Source organism: Olea europaea, chromosome 22 (assembly GCF_002742605.1).
Source record: "Olea europaea var. sylvestris chromosome 22, O_europaea_v1, whole genome shotgun sequence".
Taxonomy (NCBI): Eukaryota; Viridiplantae; Streptophyta; class Magnoliopsida; order Lamiales; family Oleaceae; genus Olea; species Olea europaea.
In genome coordinates, this window is record NC_036258.1 from 4,328,919 (window position 1) to 4,353,753 (window position 24,835).

General features: G+C 33.8%; 2 protein-coding genes across 5 annotated transcripts; one reads left to right on the forward strand and one right to left on the reverse strand.

The window, feature by feature from the left end:
- Window positions 1–2,437: 2,437 nt before the first annotated feature.
- LOC111371443 (chloride channel protein CLC-e) lies at window positions 2,438–12,876 on the forward strand. 3 transcript variants are annotated; one of them, XM_022993435.1, is made up of 7 exons: window positions 2,441–2,995; window positions 4,166–4,556; window positions 6,100–6,300; window positions 7,021–7,487; window positions 9,040–9,600; window positions 10,113–10,318; window positions 12,362–12,876. In XM_022993435.1, exons 1-7 carry the CDS (start codon window positions 2,639–2,641, stop codon window positions 12,411–12,413), a joined length of 2,235 nt encoding a protein of 744 aa, XP_022849203.1. In that variant the 5' UTR covers window positions 2,441–2,638; the 3' UTR covers window positions 12,414–12,876. The 3 variants fall into 3 exon arrangements, with proteins under 3 accessions (XP_022849204.1, XP_022849205.1, XP_022849203.1); XM_022993436.1 differs by lacking the exon at window positions 10,113–10,318 and having other exon boundaries at window positions 2,438–2,995; XM_022993437.1 differs by lacking the exon at window positions 12,362–12,876 and having other exon boundaries at window positions 2,438–2,995; window positions 10,100–10,221.
- LOC111371445 (Golgi to ER traffic protein 4 homolog) lies at window positions 12,764–24,835 on the reverse strand. 2 transcript variants are annotated; one of them, XM_022993438.1, is made up of 12 exons: window positions 24,634–24,826; window positions 24,378–24,457; window positions 24,179–24,257; window positions 23,551–23,632; window positions 21,871–22,027; window positions 20,774–20,864; window positions 19,737–19,820; window positions 19,507–19,553; window positions 17,139–17,267; window positions 13,541–13,625; window positions 13,283–13,363; window positions 12,764–13,095 (listed from the first exon to the last, which is right to left on the reverse strand). In XM_022993438.1, exons 1-12 carry the CDS (start codon window positions 24,679–24,681, stop codon window positions 13,081–13,083), a joined length of 978 nt encoding a protein of 325 aa, XP_022849206.1. In that variant the 5' UTR covers window positions 24,682–24,826; the 3' UTR covers window positions 12,764–13,080. The 2 variants fall into 2 exon arrangements, 1 of the variants encoding a protein (XP_022849206.1); XR_002698575.1 differs by having other exon boundaries at window positions 12,819–13,095; window positions 13,283–13,625; window positions 24,634–24,835.

The window sequence follows — 24,835 nt, forward strand, 5'->3', positions numbered from 1 at the left end:
ATATTTTTATTGACAAAATGGCCAAAATTAGAAAAGAATACGAGAAACGGTCAAAACTCGTCGATTTGGCGGAGTGAGAGAACTGATCAAACTTATAGTATATCCACTTTCGACGATTTTTAAATCATCAAAAATCTGTGTCTAAAACGACTACCAAGCACCGAGTTTTCTAATCCCTTATAAACAGTGTCACCCAAAACCAATAAGAAAACACTTTGAAGAAGGCCCGTAACATGTAGTTATTGTGATAAATAATTATCAACCGAATCATTTTCAAAACGAGTTAATTATGTCACTTAGATTATTAACTATTACAACAATGAACACTTGAAAACAAAAATTAATATTAAATTTTACCTGACACCATTAAATGTAAATTTGTCACCAAATAATGTTACTTATAACACCAAGTTAGCAAAAATTGTTTAAAAAAGCATGGGTTTATTATGCGATTTAAGCTCAAAAGTATGATCAAAACTAAAATTGCATCAAGTTTTCTCAACCAACCGTGTTTCATCCTCAATTTTCGACTCTCCAAATTTGCTAACTTTGTCGTATATATGACAACCCATGGTGACAAGTTGACACTTAATGGTGCTACATAAAAATTTAATGTTCATTATTTTGATGGGATGACTTTGTGTCATAAATAGTTGAAAAATGTAGTAACAGTATTGTAAGAAAATATTGTGACTATTAATGTGGTTACTCAAAATTTTAATGACCCGTGACTTAAATATCCATTTCCAAAACTAAAAAGGATAATTCAGCTCGTCAAGGGCCAAGGTCCAACTAAAAAATTGCTTTGTTGGCATCACAATGCAATTGATGTTTCATGTAATTTTTACACGGTATTCTTAAATTAAAAGTAGTAAATTAAGAAGTATAGCAATATTTCTTTAAATCAAGATCTTAAAAGATGTTAAGGTCCCATTTGATATGAAATTAAAATGAGATTTTGAAACTCAAAAACTGTTTTGGATCCATTTGACGAATGTGGTTTTTTCTAAAAACTTTTTCGGAAGAGAAAACTCTTTTAGAATTTGATTTTTAAATACCTTTTAAGGAAGTTTTTTTCAAGAATCTCTTCTAGGTAGAAATCGTGACAAACGGGCCCTAAATAACTCCGATGCCATAAAAATTTTCCATATATTTTTCAATTGTCATTGATACCACCCGATTCCATTTTTTTTTTCCATCATTGTCAGCTTAGTCCGATTCTCAAGAAACTTAGACCAAACCACCCAATATCACCCCTAATATGTTTCAAGGGCTGGGGTATGGGTTCTCAATCTTGAACTCGTCAACTATCGAGGGATTGCTTGTGCTACTTTGGCGGTGAGAGTGGATTGTCAAGGGCTGGCTGGGGGACAACTAGAAACGTCCTTAGGGGCTTTAAAGGTTGAAGATGGTAGGCTTGGGAGTACTTAAATTAAAATATAAGGGTCAATTTGATTTGTGTTTCGATTTTCAATTTTCATTTTTTGTTTTTCATTTTTTTGTTTTTTTTGTTTTGAGAGTTTATTTTAAGATTTCTAAAGGGCATTTAGTTTGTCATTTTAAAAAATAATTTATAAAAAAAGAAAAATAGAAAATATGTTTGATTTGAATATTTGAAATTTTGTTTAATTGTATTTTATTCCGATTATTCAATAAAAAAAAGAACAATTTTACATTAATATATTATCAAGTATTATGTACATCTTAAAGTTGTTGAATTTTATAATATTTTTCTTACTAAAAAACTAAATTAATAATGATAAAAAATTAATTTCAAAATATAGAAAATAAAAATAAAAACTAATGCGTGGACTTATAATATTTTTGTCTATGTTCACTTAAATATTTTTAATTTTTGTTATGTAAATAATCATTAAGAACTTTAACTATTTTTATTTTTTATATTTCTAAAATTTTTATAATCTTTATTTTTAGAATTTTATTTTTTAGAATTTATTAATTTTATTTTTTGAGTTTAAATTTTGAATTTTAAATTTTTTATTATGTTTAAATTTCATTTGTTAGAATTTTATATTTCTATTTTTAAAAATTTTATTTTTTAAAATTTTATTTAAATAAAATTGGATTTAAACGCTCATTTCTTGTTTTCAAAATTTTCATTGAAAATACTCAAAATGTCAAAAATGATTTTTGAATTTTATGTTATAAATTTATCCTTATTTTCGAAAATATACTTTCAAAAATAATAGATTAATCACATTTTCAATATCCAAAATTGAAAATTGAAAACGGCTTGAAAGCAGTAAACAAAATAATTATAAATCTCGATTCTATCAAATGCATGGATATAAGAGTGTAGTAAGTTGTGCAACTTATAAAATGGGTGAATATAAAATATATTTGAAGGGTTTAGATCGAGTGAGAAAAACACACTCAAGACACGTGGCTGGCAAACTTCCAACTGATGTCCCATGCGCAAGAATAAGCCACGGCATTTTTGTTGCATGATTTGGATAAGAAAAGTTCTCTCAATCACTCACCACCATTGTTGTGTACCTTCACCTACTCGATATTCTCAACATGCTTACTGCGAATTACGATTGACATCTAAGTGGGTTTGATTGATAATCAAGAAAAGACTATTCTTTATTATCAATCGAACTTACAATTTGCTTCAATGTGTTTTCGGCTTTCCAAGCTCGTTTTGCACCCTTCCTACCCTTCATTATTTTCTCCGACTTTTTCTTATTACAAATCATCCTCTTTGCTCTCGCTTTCTTCACAGTCGAGCTTCCAGTGTCGTCGCCAATCTGTGATTGTAAACCCATTTTATCGTCCTTGTTATAATGATTTCAAGAGCGGAATTGGCCCGGACGATCCTGGCGATGATTATGGTGATTATGCTGATGAAACGAGTACAGGAGGAGTTGCTGCCGTTATAAAAGAATTGATCCCACAAGGCAACACGCCGATTGTATCTGCTTGCTTTGTTGGTCTCTTCACTGGTATCAGTGTGGTGCTCTTCAATTACGCGGTGCGACCTGCTTTTCATTTCTTCACAATTTGGTTTTACTAACCTGTGAATGATAAATTAAGAGATGAGATTGTTATAATTTATGAAAACTTTAGCTTAGGTTTACATTTTATATTAGAATAACCTTCAATGTATCTTAATTTATTGTTAACAATATATTACCAAACCTACTGTGGATATTGTGATGTAGGATACGTGTGTTTGTACATCATTTATTTGATTACGAAGTCTGCTTTAGCCATATATGTAATAATCCAGTACTAGCGTTGTCTATATTCCTTATTTGCACAGAATCTTCAAATGGAGGAGCAACACTGTTCAATAAATCGCCTTATAGCCTTCCATTAAGATATGATATTATTTAGATTGACGATCGTCTTCAAGGAAGTAGGCACTTATCAATTGCATAACATCCAGTAGTTTGTGGTTGTAAGAGTAGATTACCCTGAGTGTAGTGCAATAGAAAATTTAAGTTCATTGAACAAGCTAAAATCATAGTGAAAAATGGAATCTGACATGTTGAGATGAGATTAATAAACTAGGCATTGTTAATTACATGTTTTCTGCTTAAGAACAATACTAGTATAACTCTTTAGCGATACATGGGACCACTATTACCTCTTTAAAAAAATGTTTCCTTTATAATTCACAATAGAAATGGTTGATGGAATTGGTGAAATCTGCGTGTTTATCATGTCACCCTTTTGGACTCGTGACATGTAAACTGACCCCCAGAAAAGTTGGTTTTCATGGAAAAGTTCTTTATATAATTCCTTGAGCCATATCTGCAATGAGAAACAAGGATTCTGATTCAATTTCCACCAGTCGTTTTCTTTATCCTGAAGCTGAATGTGATTGCTTGTGCATAATTTTCTACCCCTATCGCAGTAGCTGGTCATTTTTGTGCCCTACTCTTTGTACATATTCTAGAGCTCAAATCCATGGATCTCATGTGAGGTTCTTTCATAAAAAATTTCTGTGTAATTGTGCTGTTATGTACTGTTTGTTGGTTGTCAAATAATAGGAACCTGTACGGTTTATTTAATCTGTGTTATAATTGGTGTCTGTATGGAATTGCAAGCTTTCTTATGAATGAGTCTCCAACCTTAATTTTTTTGCATTGATCAAGTTTACTACTAGCTTTAGATAACAAAAAGCTTTACTTATTAGGTGCATGAAATACGTGACTTCTGTTGGGATGGTATCACATATCAAGGTGCTTCATGGTTGAGGGAGGAACCAATTGAAGCAAAATGGGCCCGAGTAATGTTAGTTCCAGCTTCTGGAGGTTTGATAGTTAGTTTATTGAACACGATTCGAGCTGCTATAGAGAGCCCAACAGATGGAATTGTTGTACCCTATATCAAATCTGCACTAAAGCCAATTCTGAAGACGGTGGCTGCCTGTGTCACTTTAGGAACAGGGAATTCGTTGGGACCAGAGGGCCCAAGTGTTGAAATAGGCGTCTCCATTGCCAAAGGGATAGGTGCTGTGCTTGATAAAGGTGCTCAAAGAAAGCTCTCACTCAGGGCTGCAGGGTCAGCTGCCGGACTCTCTTCTGGTTTGTCTTATTTTGTCATAATTACGTATTATATCCATACTTTTCTGTTTATTGACAGTCTCTGGATGCTCCATGTGTGTTTTCATTTTAAATTTCCTTGGATCCTGTAACTTTTTGCATTTAGAAATTCTTTAAAGGGAAAAATTCAAGTTGACTAGGTAACTATGTAAGTCTGCAAGTTTGTACCATCAAATAGTGGAATTATCTTGTTAGGAGATTGAGATATAGAAAGGATTTACAAAATTGTAGAAAGTACATTAGCTAACTAGGCCATAAAACTATAGATTGTTCCAATGAACTGGATTAGCTATGTAATATTTTCTTCCAAAATACCTTTCCACGTGATCAAATTTATAGCGCATAAGTCTAAATTGCTAATCCTTTTTGCTGACCATATCATCTGAAAGCTTAGTTGTTAAATAGGTGACATTTTTATTTGTTTAAATTTAGTCTTCAACTCACTTCATGTGGCCATATTCATATAATTATCAAAAGCTTGACAAATGACCATTTTTCATCAATGGGTGATGGCACGACTTGGACCTAAATCTTTTTTGTGGTTGTAATATCATATTGAACCTGCTCACCTAAAAACTTACTTGAAACTAGCTTTTGCTGTTGAAGATTTATACTGTGTGAGAAAATTAAACAAGAAATACTAACCAACTGTTTGATTCTCATTCTTCTAAAAATTTATTTTTTCAAAACTTATTTTCAACCACACATTCTTCAATAAAATAATATTACACGGAAATCCAAACTTTTCTTTAATTTTTAACCATATATTCTCCATCTATCTACTATTCAAAATACATTATTTCCACCAAAATGGAAATCAAACAAGGGCTAAAATGCAAGTAAAATGATTTTCTGATTGATAAACATGTATGACTTATGCTTTCTATTCAAAGAGTGTCAAGAAATATTAGGGCCACAGAAACAGAAATATTTGGAATTGGATATATTAATCATGCTTTGTTTTGAACTTCAAATATGGCTAATGGTTAGCAAGCAGACAAAATGTTTTTAATTTAACTTAAAAATTGTTTATAAATATCCTGTAAATTGTTTCTGTTGTAAAAGACTTTGACAGCATGAGCATGAAAACCAACTCAAGTACTTTCTTTGCCAATTTATAGTTTTTGTCCCTTCTGTAGTGGAAACTCAATGTTGCACGTTCTCTACATACAAATGCATGGAGGAAATACACGGGATTGAAGATGCATTTGCATAGTACTTCCACTTATAAATGGAAAGACATTCAGATGTACTTTATCTATACCTGGTTGGTGCCATCTTAGCCAAGATCTTTACCCTTCCCTAGCATACTCATACTGATTTTTTCCAGGGATTGATGGCTATCCATTTAGTGAGTTTGGCACTTCCTATTTTAAAGCAAGGAATATAGGCATGCTCGATTTCCTTTACATTCAAAATAAACTAAACTGCTTGGGTTTGTTACATTACATTCACTCTTAGCTCTCTCCATGTTGTTCTCAGATTCAATATTAATTCTTAGTAACATGTTTTCATTCTGCTAAAGGGTTCAATGCTGCTGTTGCGGGTTGCTTTTTTGCCGTGGAGTCAGTTTTGTGGCCATCACCTGCAGAATCATCCCTGTCTTTGACGAATACAACTTCCATGGTCATTCTCAGTGCTGTAATAGCTTCTGTCTTATCGGAAATTGGCTTGGGCTCTGAACCAGCCTTTGCAGTTCCACTATATGATTTTCGTTCTCCTAGTGGTATTGTTTTTATCAACTTCTTTTAGTTATTTATCAGTTCACATTAGAGGGCATTGATGTTTTATAGAAGCACATACAAATTGCTTCAGGCAGTGATAATTTAATTGCCCATACATAACACTTTCAAAAGGATTATCTCAAAAACCCATTGGAAAAGCACGATTCCAATTGTTTGATATTTCCATTCCTGGATTTGAAATTATATGTCCCAAACTCCATACAATGAGTAAAAAGCCTTATCGGCTTACTAGTTTAGGAGGTCATGTATTCTCTAAGAGAGCTGATATGGTTCTTTCTTCATCCTCTTAAACATTTTAAACTTTAAAGAAATCTTCATGCTAGTTTAATGGTCATTCTAATAGATTTTGTATGCCTTTGTTCTCTAGCATTATGATTTTAGTTCTCCTAGTGGTAATCACCAATTGTTAGAAAGTCCACAGTGTTGCTCACTGGTTACTGGATATCATTCTTGAGTAGACATGATTATCTATAATTCTCTTTTCTTATGGTTATCTGAAGTTAATTTGATTTCTAGCAATTTATTTAATATCTGTCTATTCTCAATTTCTCATTAGGTGATCACTGTCTTCTTTTTGTCATTTATGTATGACTATCCAAATTTTCAGAGTTAATATATTTATTAGTATAATTGGGGCTTCTCGGGAGCTTTCTTTTCAGAGATAAAGATATTAGGCTTTAATCTTTTTCTTGTCAGTTCAGAACTGCCGCTGTATCTTCTGCTGGGAGTATTTTGTGGCTTGGTTTCAGTCACCTTATCTAAGTGCACAGCATTTATGCTGGTATTCATCGATGATGTTAAAAGGGTTGTTGGGATACCAAAAGCAGCACTTCCTATACTTGGCGGTTTGGCTGTTGGACTTATAGCCTTGGCATATCCTGAAATTCTTTACTGGGGATTTCAGAATGTTGATATTCTGTTAGAATCTCGCCCATCTATGAAAGGCCTCTCTGCTGATCTGTTGCTTCAGCTGGTGGCTGTCAAAATATTAGCTACTTCATTGTGTAGGGCATCTGGATTAGTAGGAGGCTACTACGCACCATCTCTGTTTATTGGTGCTGCTACGGGAATGGCATATGGGAAAATCGTTAGTTATGTGATATCTCACTCCGATCCGATATTTCATCTCTCCATATTGGAAGTAGCTTCACCTCAAGCATATGGCCTGGTATGGACCAATAACTGTAAGAAATGACTAAGATGATAACTTTTTGCAAGGTTAAGACTGGCTTTTATTTGTTCTTACTTGAAGTTCTATGTCAGATTTTTAATGCTACGAATATAATTGGGTATCTGGACAGTAATCATCTTTTTTCTGCTCTGTAGATGCAATCTGTACTCTTCATGCTTGTGTCATCATCTGTACTCTTTTTTAAATTGTTTTAGTTCTTAACTATCAAGCACTTAACCAAACCTATAGAAGCGGGCAACAACAATCACTCACAGATGCCTTTGCCTAGGATACAGCATAATGGGGTGAGTGGAGGCAACTGCCCCCACTAGATTGTTATGCATTCATCCTTTTAACTAGCTTTTTAAGAAAATCATTTTTCATGAATAGACTCTATAGAATTGGGACTATCATGTAGTAATTTCTAAAGTTCTTATTAAGATATTTCTTATTTTTTTGCTTGTTTAATTCTTCTTATTCAGATATTTCTTATTTTTTTGCTTGTTTAATTCTTCCGGTTGCTATTGCTAGAGTGGTTTCTGCTATACTCTTTTTAATTAGTTGTATTGCTAAATTGTATTATATTTATTATTTTAGTTGACTCAAGGCCCTACTATATTATATTTTTGGCTCCATTCTGGTGCTTTAGCATTGTCTATTATGAAACTGCGTAGTAATGGAATCCAAGGGGTAACATATTTGTGATTATGCAAGTCATGAAAATATTGCACGCTAGTGGTCTCTCCTGTGATCAATTCAATAGTTTTTTTCTTTAATGGTTCATATTCCGGATTCATACTAGAAATAATCGCTCGCATGAAATCTTTTGATTTTAATGATTAGATAATATCTGCTAACAGTCCAGTGAGAGTAAAGAATTATTGTAGATCACTGGTAATTGATGAAGGGCAGCTAGATTGTATCTCGTGCCTAACATTTGACAATTGTAATCATCAGTGCCAGACAAAAGGCTGAAAAGTTTTCAATATGGGTTGAAACTACTGAGTACTACTATATTTCCCCTCCCTCCCTTTTCAATATGGTTTGAAAATGGTTATTCACAGTAAGAAGCCATTCTCGCAGCACTCACAGCTTTTCAGCTTTTTATATGTTTGAAGGTCAATTATAAAGTAGACTTTTACTCGATTTAAATATATTGTCAAACACCACGCTCGTGCTATCTGTTGCGTCTTATTACTGAAATTGATGTTATTCCTGTTGCACAAGCTCCTGGGATTTTATTTTATTTTTTATCCGGAGCCCCATTTCTGCTATCTATCTGTGTTGGATGGATTATATATCTTATCAATTATTTCCAAATTCATAAGTTGCCACTAGTAGCAGGTAGTTATATGCAGAAATAGAAATCAAGTGGTTAACCTGCAGAATAAAAGTAGATTTATACTCCATCAAGTCTTGTTGGATGTTATATTAATGAAAAGTTCATTTGACATGGGCATGCACACGCTTTAACTTCCAATTATTTTATTTTATTTCATCAGAAGACTGTATATGGGCTATAGTTTATTCTTAGAGGATTTCCTCACAGGTTGGCATGGCTGCTACACTTGCTGGGGTGTGCCAGGTACCCCTTACTGCAGTTTTACTTCTCTTTGAACTAACACAGGATTATCGAATTGTTCTGCCGCTTTTAGGATCTGTGGGTATTTCATCATGGATTACATCTGGGAAGACAGTACGGAAAGAAATTGATAATACCAAAGAATCGAAAGAAGGAAACAATATAGCAACTCCGGGTGAAACATATTCCTATAAATTAAGAGTCCGGACCTCTGTTTCTTCTCCTGATCTAAGAGAATCAAAGGAAAGTAGCATTTGTGAACTTGAGAGTTCACTCTGTCTGAATGATGATTCTGATGATGATGATGGTAACTTGGCAAATGAAATTCTGGTTTCACAAGCCATGAGAACACGATATGTTGCAGTGATGATGAGCACTTCTCTAACAGAAGCAGTGTCTCTCATGCTAGAAGAGAAGCAGTCTTGTGCGATAATAGTTGATGACAGCAACCACCTCATTGGTCAACTAACGCTCGGTGACATTCAGCGTTTCACTGAATTTTCAAGAGCAAAAAGTGGGAGACCTCAGGTAGATTCTTTAACTAATAATATTTTGTTTTTTATTCTTAAACTAAGTGTTAACAAAGAAATTTGGGGTAAGATGTCATATAATGGACATAAAATACGTCAAGCATTCAACGTTATGGAGATAAAAGTAAAAAAATAAAGCATGCCATGAAATATTGATCGAGTGAGGGCACTGAAACCTTATCCAACACCCTCAGGAACTAGACCTACTGATACATTTTCACTATGCATGGTTTTCCAAAGTATTTTAGCTATTTGGATTTCCTGTAACTCAAATAGATCTTATAGCAAAGAGGACATGATGACGAAGGAAGAAAGTTGCAAGATTAAAAAGAGAGAAATTTGGAAGAACAGAGAAGGATGCTAATTTTGTTATGGCATAAACATGTGTCATGAACTGATAGAAAACAAGTTTCAATAGGATTTCAGTTTCTTGCGCATCGTATAAATATTCAGCATCTTGATTGGTAACCCTGAAAATGATAGTTAGATGTTTGAAATTTTGGATTACAGGAGCTTAATGTGTCTGAGCTATGCTCCTCTAATAGCGAGAGGTGTCGTATATCAGATACGGTAACTCCAAACATGAGCCTTGGTGCTGCTCATGCTCTGATGGATAGACATGGTATTAGTCAACTACCAGTTATCTTGGAGCATGAGGATTATGGAGGCCATCCAGTTGGCCTTTTAGACAAAGAATCCATCAATCTTGCTTGCAGGTATTAGCATTTTATTCTTTTACAACGTATTTCTACACGAATGATTTAAATTTAGACAATGACAGTCTACTCTTCCTTCCGCCCACGGGGGGGGGGGGGGGGTTTTAAAATTAAATTTTTGACTGTAAATTTTAAATTTAGACAAGGAGGGAAAGGGAAAGGGAAGTTAATTCTAGTCAATTTCAATCTTTGAGTTATATAATTCAATGCAATTCGACCTAAGGTTGGGCCTGTGTTGTGTTGCAAGGACTCGGGTGTGGAAGCCTGATATGATTATATATTTACCAATCCGACCCGTTTCCTTTTTTCTAAAATTGAGAAATGGCGATACGACTAAAAATGATTCAAGATTTAAACACGGGTCTTATTTTTTTTAAGAAACCATTTTAAATTCAATACGAAAATAACGAAAAATGAAAATTATATGAATGATCTGTAACGATCCAAAATTTTAATATTTAAATCGTTACCAAATTTTTCATTTAAAATTTAAATAACATAACATGCAATATGTATAAAATTACGCAATGGTAATTTACTCAAATTCATGTAGAAAATTTTATATATTCATTTATAAAAAAAGAAAGAACAAGGATTTTCATACACCATATCTTATTCATATCATAAATAAATAAAATTTTACCACATTAAATTTTGGTTCAGCCAATATTAAATAAAATATATAAAAAACATAACCAATTAAAACATGTTCCAAATCTTAAATAACAAAGTCCACATGATAATAAAATCAAAATAATGGTGAAAATAAAATCCATAGTCACGTTACACCGGATTATTTTTATTGAGTTCCATGAGTTATGGCCACGACTGCATCTTATCACCCGCCAACCAACAATCCATTCTAATACATGCGGAGTAGGGAAAAAAAGTGAGTGCATAGGAATATTCAATAGGACACGAAAATAATGGTGCAATCCTGAATAAAATATTTAAATACCGTCATCATATCTTTGATATCGGATGTCCATATCATACGTATCATATCATATTTTTAACTTTTATAAGTATAATAATTCAACAACATGAAAAAATAATTTAAACGGGATAAAAGTAACTGCACCACGTCATTTTAACTCGTCAGATCAAATAAATTTTTGGAGAAACAAAACCAAAATTCACGTTTCAAATTTATTTTCGGCCTGCTTCTGCCTATATAAAATTATATTATATGTTGAAAGAAAATCTGACTTTTTTCTATGGAAAAATCAATTGGAATGAATAAATATAGGACAAGTGTCCTATAGAAAGTAAAAGTCCAATTTATCCAAAACTTTTATCCAATACAAATTAAACAACTAATTTTAACTCCACGTGGTTGCCCACTTCACAAATAAAAAACAAAAATAATAAAATAATATTTATTGACAATTTTTTTTTAAAATTTAATAACTTAAGTTTCACTTATTCGAATTAACTTTTTCTCGAGCTTAATATACATGATAAGTTACGAGCTATCCAAAGAGCCCAATATTGATATATTTATTTTCGTCCTATTGAATTATAAATATTTAACACAAATAAAATTGAATCAATACTATTTTACCCTAGCGCATCAACTTTCCAAAGTTGCAAAATATAGCAAGTGAAACAAATAGTTTTATTCTATAAAATTTTTGGGGCGTCACTGCCGCTACATGATCCTCTTCTGGTTTAAAGGTTCCAAAACGGAACTCGAGCATATATCCTCGTTGCGACATATCATGTTGAAATGGTACATTCTCCTGAATAGAGACGTAGGCAACATAGGGTTGGCCTAGAATATTGACGTAGTGTTAGAATTAGTTTATCAGTATTTTTATTCTCAGAATTTTGTTGTCATCTACAGCATATCAAGATGCCGATCTCAAGACATGTTTAGATCATTTTATAAACTCAATATAATTCTATTACAGAATGCAGTGTATTTTGATTTCCAAGTGGACAAAGGCCTCGAACTAGACATCCAATGCATTTTATAGCATTTTCAAACATATATAAACCTGCTTGTTCACTCGTGATTTTCATTGCTTTTTCTGTATGCAGAGCTTTTGCAATCAAGGAGGGCCTAGGCTGTTTTTTACACCGGAAAAGCTGAAGAAATAACAAGAAGGAAGACAAGAACCATCTGATTTCTGTATCTATATTCACAAACGGATGAAATATCCCTGTGCCTAGTCGAATCACAAGGCTGACATAGACATGATGCTGAAATTGAGTAATTTCACTGCTGATTTTGTTGCTCAAGCATTTGTGCTTCATGTAGCTGAATATTTAGGGATGACACGAATGAAACTTGAGACCCGTCTTTCATGGTAAATACCAGAAGCAGCAAATAAAGGGAATGACAAGGAGCAAAATTCTGCCAAGTAACTTTTTGGCTGTGTAGACAACAGAACTCCCGCCATAAGTGTAAAACAAAGATGAACTGAGGCTGCCGAACAAGCAGAAGCAAACATATTCTTTGTACTAAAAGATTTATAGTTTGAAGTTGTAAATACTGTGAAAAATACACCAAACTTCGATTACAAAACTTAGAAAATTCCACTTATCGTTCAAAAGTTTCTTGGAAGAATAGATATGCCCTTCAAAACATATGTTATCTAAAAGACTGAAGAGCGTACATAATTTATGAAGTCGAGAAAAATCAAATATTGATATAATGTAACCTGGTTCAAAGCTTAAAACACAAATTTTAACAACAAAGGCGAGAGATTTTATCAATGCAGGAAATCTGGCAACAACCTGGTTGACTAAAAGATCTTTTATCCTGCCATCATCTGCAAGCAGCAAATGACAATTTCTCTTAATAGATCGTTTTGGAAAAATGAAAATGAATATGGCAACAGAAACATTTTGTGATGTGGCAAGAGCAAATATCCAATGTACATCCACAATATTTTCTATTCACGTAGCTGTCTTCACATTGGGATTGGAAAGCCACATTAGAATCTTAACAGAAATTACCTTGAAAATATCACCAAACATTCCTTGCATGGGATTTCTACGCTGGACTCCATAAAACTTTTCTGCAATTTCATCTAGGAACTAAACCACGAGGGAGGGCATTAACATAAATATTTATTTAGCAATCAAGAAAGGCACTTATCCACAAAAGATCGAGTTATCCTCGAGCAAGAGAGAAAAGGACAAGAAGAGCACTTTCAACTGTACAGTCCAAAAACATACAATGTGGAATACCGTGTAGGAAGAGAAAGTCCATACCTCATTAAATACAGGTTCTCTGTCTATAGTGGACTTGTATCTCTGTCTCAACATGTTAAAAAGAGGCAAAGCATCTCTCTGCAACCTTTATAAAATATAGAAATAGATTTAGAAGGGTTCACTTTTTTCTTCTTGCAAATTATATTCTAGAATAGATCTGGTATAATTTTCGAATAGAAAACAGCTTGTTTATTGACAAGATTTTAGCTCATAGGCTTATTTATTTCATGAAACAATTACCCACAATATCTAAAGCAGTATGCAATAATGGCAAAATGTTATGTAGTAACTATATACTCTTGAGCAAATAATGTCTTAATATTCATAGTTGATTGCATTTTTAACAGCTTCACTGGTCTTATGATTAATAGAGATTAGCTGCCATCTTTGATTCTCGGACTCTTTGAAATGGTCGGAGTACTCGTGTCGAATACGACACAACATGTGCATAGGTATGCAATATGTGTCGAATCCTTCGAGATTCAACCGGACACTTCGCCTTTTTGCTTCTTCTTTCTTATTTATTTTCTTTTCCTTTTCTCTTTAGAAACCTAGTGTCGCCTCCGAGAGGATGGAGAAAGGCGACGGAGCTAGGTTTTCCCTCTTTCTTCTTCTTTCTTTTTTCTTTTTCCTTTTCTCCTTTCTTTCCCTCTTTGTATTAGTGGTTTAGGGTTTGTTTGTATAAAATGAAAATAGGTTCCATGTAGTGCTCCATTAGGTCCAAACTGCAATCAAGTCCCTCATTTTTTATTTTATAAAACATTTAGTAATTAACTTCTCATAATTGAAAACTAAACCCAAAATTCTGTTTTATTCGTCTCAACCATTTATTCAATAATCATTTCCATCTTTGTGAATAATTATTTTTAATCTATTCAGTAAGACATCTTGTGTTTGCACAAAAATTGAAGCTTGAAAGACGTACCCACGTACCCGTATTCGAAATTTTGACTCTTTTTAGTCATATCCCCGTATCCTAGATTTTAAAAAATAAAAAATATGACACTTAGATACGTACCAGTATCCGATACCCGTACCTGAGTCCGAGCATCATAGGTTGCCATTTCACTCTCCAAGTACTTGGAAGGTTATATGGGACATGGGTGGTGGTCTTGAGATGTAATAAAATGAGAGTGTAGACCCCACTGAAGTAGGTGCTAGGTGAGGAAAGGTGTCAACCCTAGATTGTCACTTGTCATGTTCAGTTCCACAGACTATAAGATCCTGAGTTGACACTGTGGTGGCTTAATTGTCCAGTCATTGCATTTTCACTAACTGTGCTCCTCTCTACTGCAAGGGTCACTAATTTCATTCAGTTATTCACTTTCTCCTATGATTTTGAAGGCACGAGAGACGTGTGTAGGTTTGCAACTGATCTGGTTCAGAATTTATGCTTTCAAGTTATTTTGATGATATGATTTGAGAAATTTGATAAGTAATGAATCTGAAAAGAAGAGTAATTCATGACAACTAGGACTGGCATAGACATGCAAAAGGAGGTTTTGAGATTGCATATTGCTTAGTGGATCATCCATAAGTTAAAGACTGCAGGTGTATCATGGTCTCTCTCCCTCCCCCAAAGAAAGTTGTCAACAGGCTTAAGAACCAACCTTCAAATTTCCGAGAATATATAAAGCTTCCGTATTTTTTTCATAACTCAAACTTCATTCAAGTTGAAGCAAAGATTTATCTAAACTGGAAGTCATTTGACAATTAAAGAACTAAGAGTTAACTATTAGAATATCAAATAGTGATGAAATTAACCGACGAGGTAATAGAAAAGCTAAGATCCACTCCAGTGGCAAAGCTATCTCTGAAAGCCACCGCCAATTTTACCACCAAAATAAGGGCTCAACACAACTACAAGTCTACAACTACAGAAATCCTATCCCTTTCAGGAAAGAGGTAAAAGCAGAAACTAAGAAAATTGAAGCTCAGCATAGATGGTGAACAAATGCATAGGGCAGGAGGATGAAAGAATAGCATTGTATTATCATTTCCACACTTGGTTGATTAGCTGTGGAGCTAAAATTTTAGATGGCACAATCTGACTATTTTCTTTCATGGTTATGTTGAAGATATGGAAAGATTATAAAAATTAATCTCCTTGATTTTTCCCAATTGTGGGATTATTTTTCTTAATAGTTAATTATGTGATTATTGCACAATCTTTCCTTTTGAAGTTACTTGTACCCCCTCTACTTCGTAATAGTGACAATTTATCATATACAATTTATAGTATTCTAACATGGTACCACAGAAAGTTTAATCCAGTCTTGGTTGAATTTGCAATTGCTTCCGTTCTCCGATGAGCAGCCTCAGGCTGCTCGTCCGGCTAAGTTTCGTTCTCTCTTTCTTTTTGTGAGTCTTCTTGTTTGCTATTAGATTTGTTTTCCAGTTTCTTTAATCATATAAATTTGAACATGAACTTTCCGATTTCTAATCTAATTTCCCCATGCCCCTTTTCTTTTCACCAATGCTTGTCTCTCCTACTCAGTTTTCTCTTGGTTATGCCTGGTCAATACTAGTGAAGGTTTTGCAGCCTCTGTTTGATACGTACTCTGTCAATATCAGCAAATATTGAAAAATAAACTCGTCTCCATTCCTCTTTTCTGCCGAAGTATTGAACTCTTTGAATAAGAAGTATTATAAATATGTCCAAGTCGGCCACTGAACGGGCAGGCAAATATTTTGTTGAGCCTTTCCTGTTTGGCTGTTTTGTTCGCCTTCATCTTTGAGTGGAGCACTGATACAGCCCATGAATTTTCAGAGTGCTACATTAAACATGGTCTATATCCTCGACATATCTAGTTATTAAAACTGTTTGAGATTCTTGTTTTGGCCATATCTATTTATTAAAACTGTTTGAGATTCTTGTTTTGACGTTGTTCGTTATACTTGTTGGTGTCTCATTCAAGTTTTAGTGATGGTTAGACAGATTGGTGGATGATGATTGTTCTTTTGTACCAACTTCCAGTTCTTTGTTTGGCTTGTTGGTATGCAAGCAATTTTGAAGTATCCTTCGACCCTTGAAAAATGGCAATTTGATTGGATCGATTTAATTTTCAAACTCAATTTGGTCGTCACTATACCATATTGAGTTTGAGGGAATGTTTTATTTTTTTTGAATGGTAATCAAGTATGGAAAGATTATAAAAATTATTCTCCATGATATTTTCCCAATTGTGAGGGATTATTTTCCTTAATAGTTAATTGTGTGATTATCACACAATTTTTCCTTTTAGAGTTACTTGTAGCCCCGTCTACTTCGTAATGGAAACACAAGTTTATAATCACACAATTTTCCCTTTTAGAGTTACTTGTAGCCCCATCTACTTCGTAATAGAAACACAAGTTTATTCTATACAATTTATAATATTCTAACATTTTAATCTCCAATTAATAGTAATCGCTACAAACAAGTTGAATAAAGGGCTCAGTTCAAAAAGCAGCCCCATCGCTGAACTTGGCAATTTATCCAAAACTAGAAGAAAGACAATGGCTACAGGCCCTAATTACTGTCTACAACATTTTACTTATAAGAAAACTAATGGTCTGTAATCAGATAAAGGTGCGAAACAAAACAGAAGCAACTTACGTCTGTAGCAAATAATTAGTCAGCTGCATCAATTCTGTTCGAGGAAAATCAATTTCTCCAGATTGAACTTGCTTCTTCACTTCATCCATAAGGATATTAGCATCTCTCAGATTGCCAAGAGATAAGTACCTATATAGACAAAATGCGAAACTTCCCTCATTCAAAATCATAACATATAAATACTTCAAACCAGGTTGATCAATAAAAATAGCAAGCAACCATGGTGGAAGCTTAAACATTAATTGCATCATATGAAAGATGAAATAGAGTTTGTAATGACGGCATAAGAGGTTTCCGTAAATAATCCACTGTTTCGAGGTTAATTAACTTACTAGTACAAATAAATTATTCAATTTAAATCTCTCTTAAGGGAAATGTTATGCGTTTGAATCCTACGGATGAATTAGAAATCCATGAGGGTTAAGATAGGCTTAGGCTCTCCCATATCGAACAGTACGTACGTCCCCATTATTCAAACCCATGATCTTTCCCACAAGAGAGACTTTAAGTTGAATCCTGATACCAATAGAACTATCGCGTGAGTGTTAAGATGGCTTAGACTCTCCTTACAATAACTGCTAGACTACAGCTTATATTATTTCTTTACGTTTTTTTTTTTTTTTTTTTTTTTTTTTTTTTTCGGAATTAGTCGAGGTGCATGTAAGCTAGCCCAGACACTCACGATCATTAAAAAACAACAGAAGAAAAGTTGTTAGATAGAGACCAGATTTCATGGAGCAATTCTTGCAGTTTCCTATTCTCTATGAAGTTTCCAGACTTCTCTAATCAGTTCTATGATTTCGCTCTGGCATTGTATGCATATAAATAAACATATACTGGCATCAGCAACATACATTCCTTTCAAAATTGTGTTCTTGGTACTAGAGTCCGATTCCCTACTAGAATTAATTTCTGATTTCTACCTAGGATGTAGGTATAAAGAGTAGTGTACTCTTGTATATTATATATAAAATATTCAGTAGGAATTGTGATGGAGTTCCCAACGTCACAATCTAAAGCAAAACATAAAAGAAACCTTCACCGGACACCACTAACATGTGCTAACCAACAAAATCTCCATAAGATGAAAAATAAGCGCAATGAATATTTTAAGATGGATGCCTAGACATAACTCAAGTGTCAACATGCCACTAAACAACACTCAAGTGTCAACATGCCACTAAACAACACTCAAGTGTCAACATGCCACTAAACAACACTCAAGTGTCAACATGCCACTAAACAACACTCAAGTGTCAACATGCCACTAAACAACACTCAAGTGTCAACATGCCACTAAACAACACTCAAGTGTCAACATGCCACTAAACAACACTATTTATTATGTTAGGTCAATAAAAGTCGTCATTTCAAAAAAGTGTCGGTTTACTATATGATTTAAGCCAAAAAAAAGCTGTTTCCTAATCTGAATGTGTTTAATCTCCAACGCCTAACTCCTCAATTTTGCTAACTTGGCATAATAAATAGTGCCACGTATGATTTGATTTTAATTTATTTGACCAAGTGGCCATTAGTGTAACAGTTAAGAGTATAACTTAGGTAGGTAGGGCCTACAGGCATATCTTGTGCAGATTAAAAGAAAAAAAAGCTCCCTTCCAAAAGACTGATATGATCTTAGTAGAACACATTAGAAGAGGACGTGATAAACCAAAATTAGCATGGCCAATAGTGGGTGAGAAAGATTTAACGTCATTGGACCTTCTAGTAGATAAATCAATGAACCAAATGAATGGCAAAAAAGGATTCTGTAGCGAGCCCTAGGAATAAGGATTAGCTTGCTTTACAAAGCATCAAAACATTGTGCAAACAATTCAATCTCAAGTCATCAGGATATCAACTGCCAGAAGATTCTTGAATGAGCTCACCTATATTTGATCAATAAATGGCTGGACTGCACTGAACAGGGGATGCTGCCTGCCCCTGGACAATCTATTATATTCATTATAACCCAACTAACTCGAAGTTCAGACAATTTGGTTCATCAAGTAGTTCATCAACGTGCAAAAAGTATGTCTTTTTTAATCTTTATTTCTTCTTCTTCTTTTTTCCCCCATTTTGTCAGTGGGATGGGTTGGAGATCGGAGGATAATTAAGGCACTCTTTCCACATACGCTCGCTTAGCAAACCAAGTGAAATGAGGCCCATAAGGTAGAGGAAGCAAATTCCAAGTCCAGATATTCAATTCTGACACTAGGAAGAAGCTGAAAAATAGCTGAGAAGGAGCGTTTAGACAATGGGTCTAAGCATGCTTGATTTCGAAAGGTGAATCAAAAGAACATATAGGGACATTGTATAACACCAATAGCAACTGCAAATGTTGCTGCATGTATTCAGATTCCACACTTACATCAAAACTGCCCGCGCAATGGCCAAATCATCTTCACCTGGGTAACACTGAAAGTTTAAAATTGTATATTAATTCAAGTTAAAGGTGGATGATATCTAAACAATATTTGTGCCGTTAATTATATTTTGCAACTTCACAACTATGCACTGTTTTACTTTATCAGATTCCAATAGAAACACTGAACTCTTAGCAGTCATACTCATGGTGTTATCAGAAGTGGAAGGGCTAACCTTGCCCATGAAATTCACTAGAGTTGAAGCAAACTTCTTCGGATTCTTCCCTCGAACAAAATGATATGACACTCTGGTCATCTCCTGTAACAATACATAAATTTTCAGAATTGCCTAAAATTTAATAATCAAACTAAATTGAATAACAAGGCTCCTTGGCTTGTAATTTGTAAATATTTTTAAGCCACTCTATTGCTATGCACTGCATTCTTTGAGAACATGAATACCATCATAAAAGCATTATAAAATATAATAATACTTTCAAAGGTGACATCTTAGAAATAAGTAAAACAATCGCTAAAAATAGAGACTTCAAATGATGTGACTCGGACAAGGTGGAAAATAGTTCAAAACAGTGTCAGTTGTTATAAATTAGCAGATGGGGACAAGTTAATCAACAAAGTCCAGAACTCAACATAACACTTTATATTGAAAAGCATTTCATAGAACCTCAACACAATTCAATTACAAAATTGATAAAAATGCATTCAACAAACACTACGGATAGTCAATATGTTATTGTCTGCATCAAAATGGGCCCCAAGCAACATAATACTAACTATTCTGGTAAGAAGATAGCAAGTCAACAGTGTATTTATGTCATTGCCGCAAACTTTCAAATAATACCTTAATTTTTATATCAAGCTTATCATTGACGAAAGACACCATCAAGGGGCCAGAATGGAGCTAACAGTTTTGTAGCACATATGGCTAAACTAACAAGAGAGAAGAAGGCTCAACATAAAGAGAAGCAAGGCAAAGCCAGAAATTCAGGGAAAAAAAAAAAGGGCCAGTTAGGAAGGAAAGATATACTTAACCCAGCATTTCGGGGAATTGACACTTAATTTTTTATTTTTTTGGGTGTGTTTGTTTTTCCCCTTCTATCATATTTTGGAAGGGGAGAAGCATTATTTAAGGGTTTTACAAATTATTAGCATAAACTATAGACTGAAGAGAAAAACTAAAGAACCGAGGATCTCCAATAGCACTAGTGTAGATTCATCCCCAAATAGCACACAAATTGTTCAAGGACATACCACCTCAGGAGACTCCGAATATATATAATCAGCCAGCATATCATGTAGTTCAGGAGATCCATTCCTATGTGCTCCATATTCAATAGACCACCTGAGGAAAAACGTGAGTTGATTTATTATTCCAATTAGCCTAAATAATGCAAGAAGCATCAATAACAAAAAAGCTGTAACACTAGCACCCAATTTCCAGATCTTTAAGCTTTCTTATTGCACGACCCCTCATATGCTACCATAACAAGGACTTCGACAAAAAATTGTGACTCTTCATTAGTGATCTACACAGTTTTTCACCCCATCTTGATTTCTACCATACCGTACCAATAAACCACAATTCTCTTTCCTCATTTTGCATGGACTTGACCATAATCAGTCACTTCCATGACCTCCTAACTCCATCTCGACCTCCTTTTTTGCTAGTTTAATCTGATAATCTTGCTCCATAGTTTTCAAACCATGGACAGAGGTAAATTTTATGCACCAAGGTGTTTTTTTAACCAAATCCTGATCTTGAAATCTAAGACTTCATAATCAAAGACCAAACAAAACCTGTTCTCATAAGATTGCATATAATAAATGATCCTGATAAGCAAGATCCATATTACCTCAGAAAATCAAATCAGATTTATCATTTTTCTTCTAAACAGGCTAAATATCGAGGGGGAAAAAATAAAAAAATAAATAAAAATAAAAGCCACATTTTAATGTAGTTTTTTTTCAAAATGCTTTACTTCAGTAACAGGAGGAAAGAAAAAAACAATTGATGCTCAACTTGACGGTCAGTTCTTGTTTCTACAAACTTGCAACAAATACTTTACTTTTTTCAATCTCTATATTATACTTTTCTTAAATATTATTAATTTAGAAGATGATCTTTTGTGTTTTGTCATTTAGAGTTATATTAGCTTCTACATTTATCTCATTGAATCTATCGATTCTTCATTGACCATAAAACCTAACGTCCTAACCTACTTGACAATACAGGTAAAGTAGCTGACAATCAAGCATGTCCATAGATTATATAAGAAAATTTTACACAAACAGTCCATGGAAAAATAGGGGGATAAATAGAGGAGAGAAACTGGAAAAGAATATCTCACTTAATAGCAGCCTTCAAAAAAGATGAGCAACCCTCTACACGCATTTTTGCAGCTCCAAGAGCTTCTTGGAGTCGTTGTATGTCATCATCATCACCCAGGTCCAGATGTTGTGGCACTGGCATGCGAGGAAACTTTTTGTAGATTTTCCTGATACGATCTACATGTGGAACTTTTTAGAATCATAAATTTTTAAATGAATGTTTGTAATTTAATGTGCGTATTGGCCTATGCAATTAATGAAAGTTTATGTACATCCACTGAAACTAAAGTTACATGAACCCTTAATCTCAGAGAAATCAATACAAAAATCATTAATTATCAATGAAAGATTAATAGAAAGGAGTCACGCAATCTATATAACAAGAATTGTGTCAAAGACCATATCAGATCTTAAAGAAGCCATATAATACGTGGAGGTGAAGAAGGTGAGTGTGGCTGCAGCATCAGCGATCTCTGGTTTCCTTTTTCTTATTCCTTTCAATTATTTTATACTTTACCCTTTTTTCTTTTCTTAAAATTTTCTTCTCAAAGATTAAAAGAGTATTCTGGGAAAGCAATTTAAAAAAGTGGCTAGTTTGACAATAGTTGATCTTAGTTACCATTTAGCAAAGAGGCCAATCCAAAGTGTTCAAAATTGACAATTTTCTCTTCAAATGGTAACTTTCGCAAGTGTATAATTAAGGTAAGAAAAGAAATCAAAATACATTTCCTGTTTGACACAATCTCAGTTTGTAGTTTTTGGCCAAGTGTTGAATGAAATCTCCATCACATTTGACTTAAATCTTAGAGACATTAGCTACAATAGTCTACATTAGCTTGATGTTAGCAAAATATTTTCTATTTGACTGGGTTTTATTTCTAAGATCTTTGTTATTTGCAATTGACTGCAAAAATTAGAATAGAAAAGAAGAATATGCCAAGCGAGACCTTAACTAAATTGGCCATCTGAATTAGCCAGCCTCACTTTTGTGAGAACTTATTGTTGTATTTATCAAAAGAAAACGGAACCATGGCCAAGGATTTCTTTTTAATTTTCAACTAACTTGAGAAAAAAATTCAAGTCTCCTTCCAATCTAACACTAATCAAATATAACAAAAAAGTTTAAAAGGGGTCTTTTTTAGTAAGAAGGTAATTTGGTCTTAGAAAATAGTAGAGAATATCAAAGTAGTTGTTCTGAAAGGTTTGGAATGAAACTTGTTTAATTATTGGCCCTCAATGGCAAGGAGATTGTTCTTAAGGCCATTTTTTTCCCTCATAAGAGGAAAACCGAATAAAATAGTTTTCCACCAAAATTTGTCGTTAAGCGCAACAGCTAAGCTCCTACTATTGAATCAATCTGACTACTCTATTCAAGAAAGATGTTAAATCTGCAATTTCATTTTTATTAAGATTTTGGTTGATAGATGATCAAAACAAAATCTATTGTCAGCACTCTGGGTGTAACAATTTAACAATGAAAATTGAATCACAGAGTAGATTCTACAATCATCTCCAATGATATGCAACTTCTAGTATAGTTTTAAAAGAGCTAAATATTCCATCACAACTAAATGAATGCACGTACTTGCGTAACTTCAGAGCATATGCATCATAGATCCTAAATAGAAAGAATGATAAAAGCAAAAATAAAGGAACTAGAGCAGAAAATGTTAAGAACAAAATTAAATGAAAGAACTGACCAACAGTATCATCATCATAAGGAAATTTTCCTTTAACAAGTGCTTCTACAAACAGGACAGCAAGCTCAGCCCCACACGTAACCTGAAAATAGTTGTAAATGTGATAAGTCAATGCTTTGAACGAGGAACCACAAATAATCAGATGCTCTGCAAAATCCTTTTCCTCCATAAAATAGGTCATGACACTTCACAGGTAACCAAGAAAAATAAGAATAATGCTATTCATCTAGAGTCATTATTGATCTCTGTAGCAGTGGTTCATAGCCACATTACCAAAAGAAGTTGGAATGCATTTTTATACATTGGACAATGTAGCAATGGGGTTATAGACCAATGATCATCTAGACTCTGTATGAATAGCATTACTCGAAAGATAAATCATTTTGGATTTGCCACTCATTGTTCCATGCTGGTAGTATCTATAAGCAAAGATCAGTATCGATATCTGCACTAATTTCCATGCTAATATTTAAAATAAATCATTGCTAAACATTTGCCGGATAATATATTATAATGCATCCGTTTCTCAATTCTGCGTGTGGTTTTTGAGTTGCAAGTTATAACCTAGACTCAACAGTCCTTGCTTTGCAGAAAAGAGTGAGCATGGCAAGAGAGTCAACAGTCTAACCTGTCCATTTTCTAATTGCAAGCAGGCGCCAGATTGCAGAATATTCAAGGTGTCCAAATACCTCTCGGCGGCAATATATCTGTCATGAATTAAAAATAAATAAATAAATAAATATTACACAAAAATTGAAAGAAGCCAAGGCAAAATTTGGCTGAATTAACATATAGAAACTAAGAATGATGATATTTATAGTATGTACCTCGCACTGAAAGATTTGTACATCTGTTGAGCCCCATAGTAATTGCCTTCATCTACGGCTTTCTTAATCTTCTCAATGGTCTGCAAACAGTAGAAGGAATCGCAGAAAAAGAGGATTTCAATCTCACATTCCAAACAGATTAACAGAAATAGCAATTCATAATGAACCAGGGAACTTGAACAAAAACAAGAAAATAATAACCAGATAATCGGCCACAAATTATTGGGAAAAAAGGTAATTATAATTAGAACAATACCTCTTCGGCCGAAGACAGTAAAACCCGTTTAGCTCTCTCTCGGAACATGGCGCTTTGCCAATTATTGAAAATAAATATACATAAACAAACAGAAATCTCACCGATTTATATGTTTTAGCATAGAATGGTAATTGGAGAACAAACACTGTACCGTAACAACACCGTGTAAGATGAATTTTGCAAAAGGGTTATTATTTAAAAT

Coding starts and splice junctions, on each gene's coding strand:
- LOC111371443 (XM_022993435.1), top strand. CDS start 2,639: ATGTGTTTTCGGCTTTCCAAGCTCGTTTTGCACCCTTCCTACCCTTCA. Junction 4,557..6,099: donor AGCTGCCGGACTCTCTTCTG/GTTTGTCTTATT, acceptor ATTCTGCTAAAG/GGTTCAATGCTGCTGTTGCG. Junction 10,319..12,361: donor TCCATCAATCTTGCTTGCAG/GTATTAGCATTT, acceptor TTCTGTATGCAG/AGCTTTTGCAATCAAGGAGG.
- LOC111371445 (XM_022993438.1), bottom strand. CDS start 24,681: ATGTTCCGAGAGAGAGCTAAACGGGTTTTACTGTCTTCGGCCGAAGAG. Junction 13,626..17,138: donor ACTAATTATTTGCTACAGAC/GTAAGTTGCTTC, acceptor TATTTTATAAAG/GTTGCAGAGAGATGCTTTGC. Junction 13,364..13,540: donor GAGAACCTGTATTTAATGAG/GTATGGACTTTC, acceptor CTCGTGGTTTAG/TTCCTAGATGAAATTGCAGA.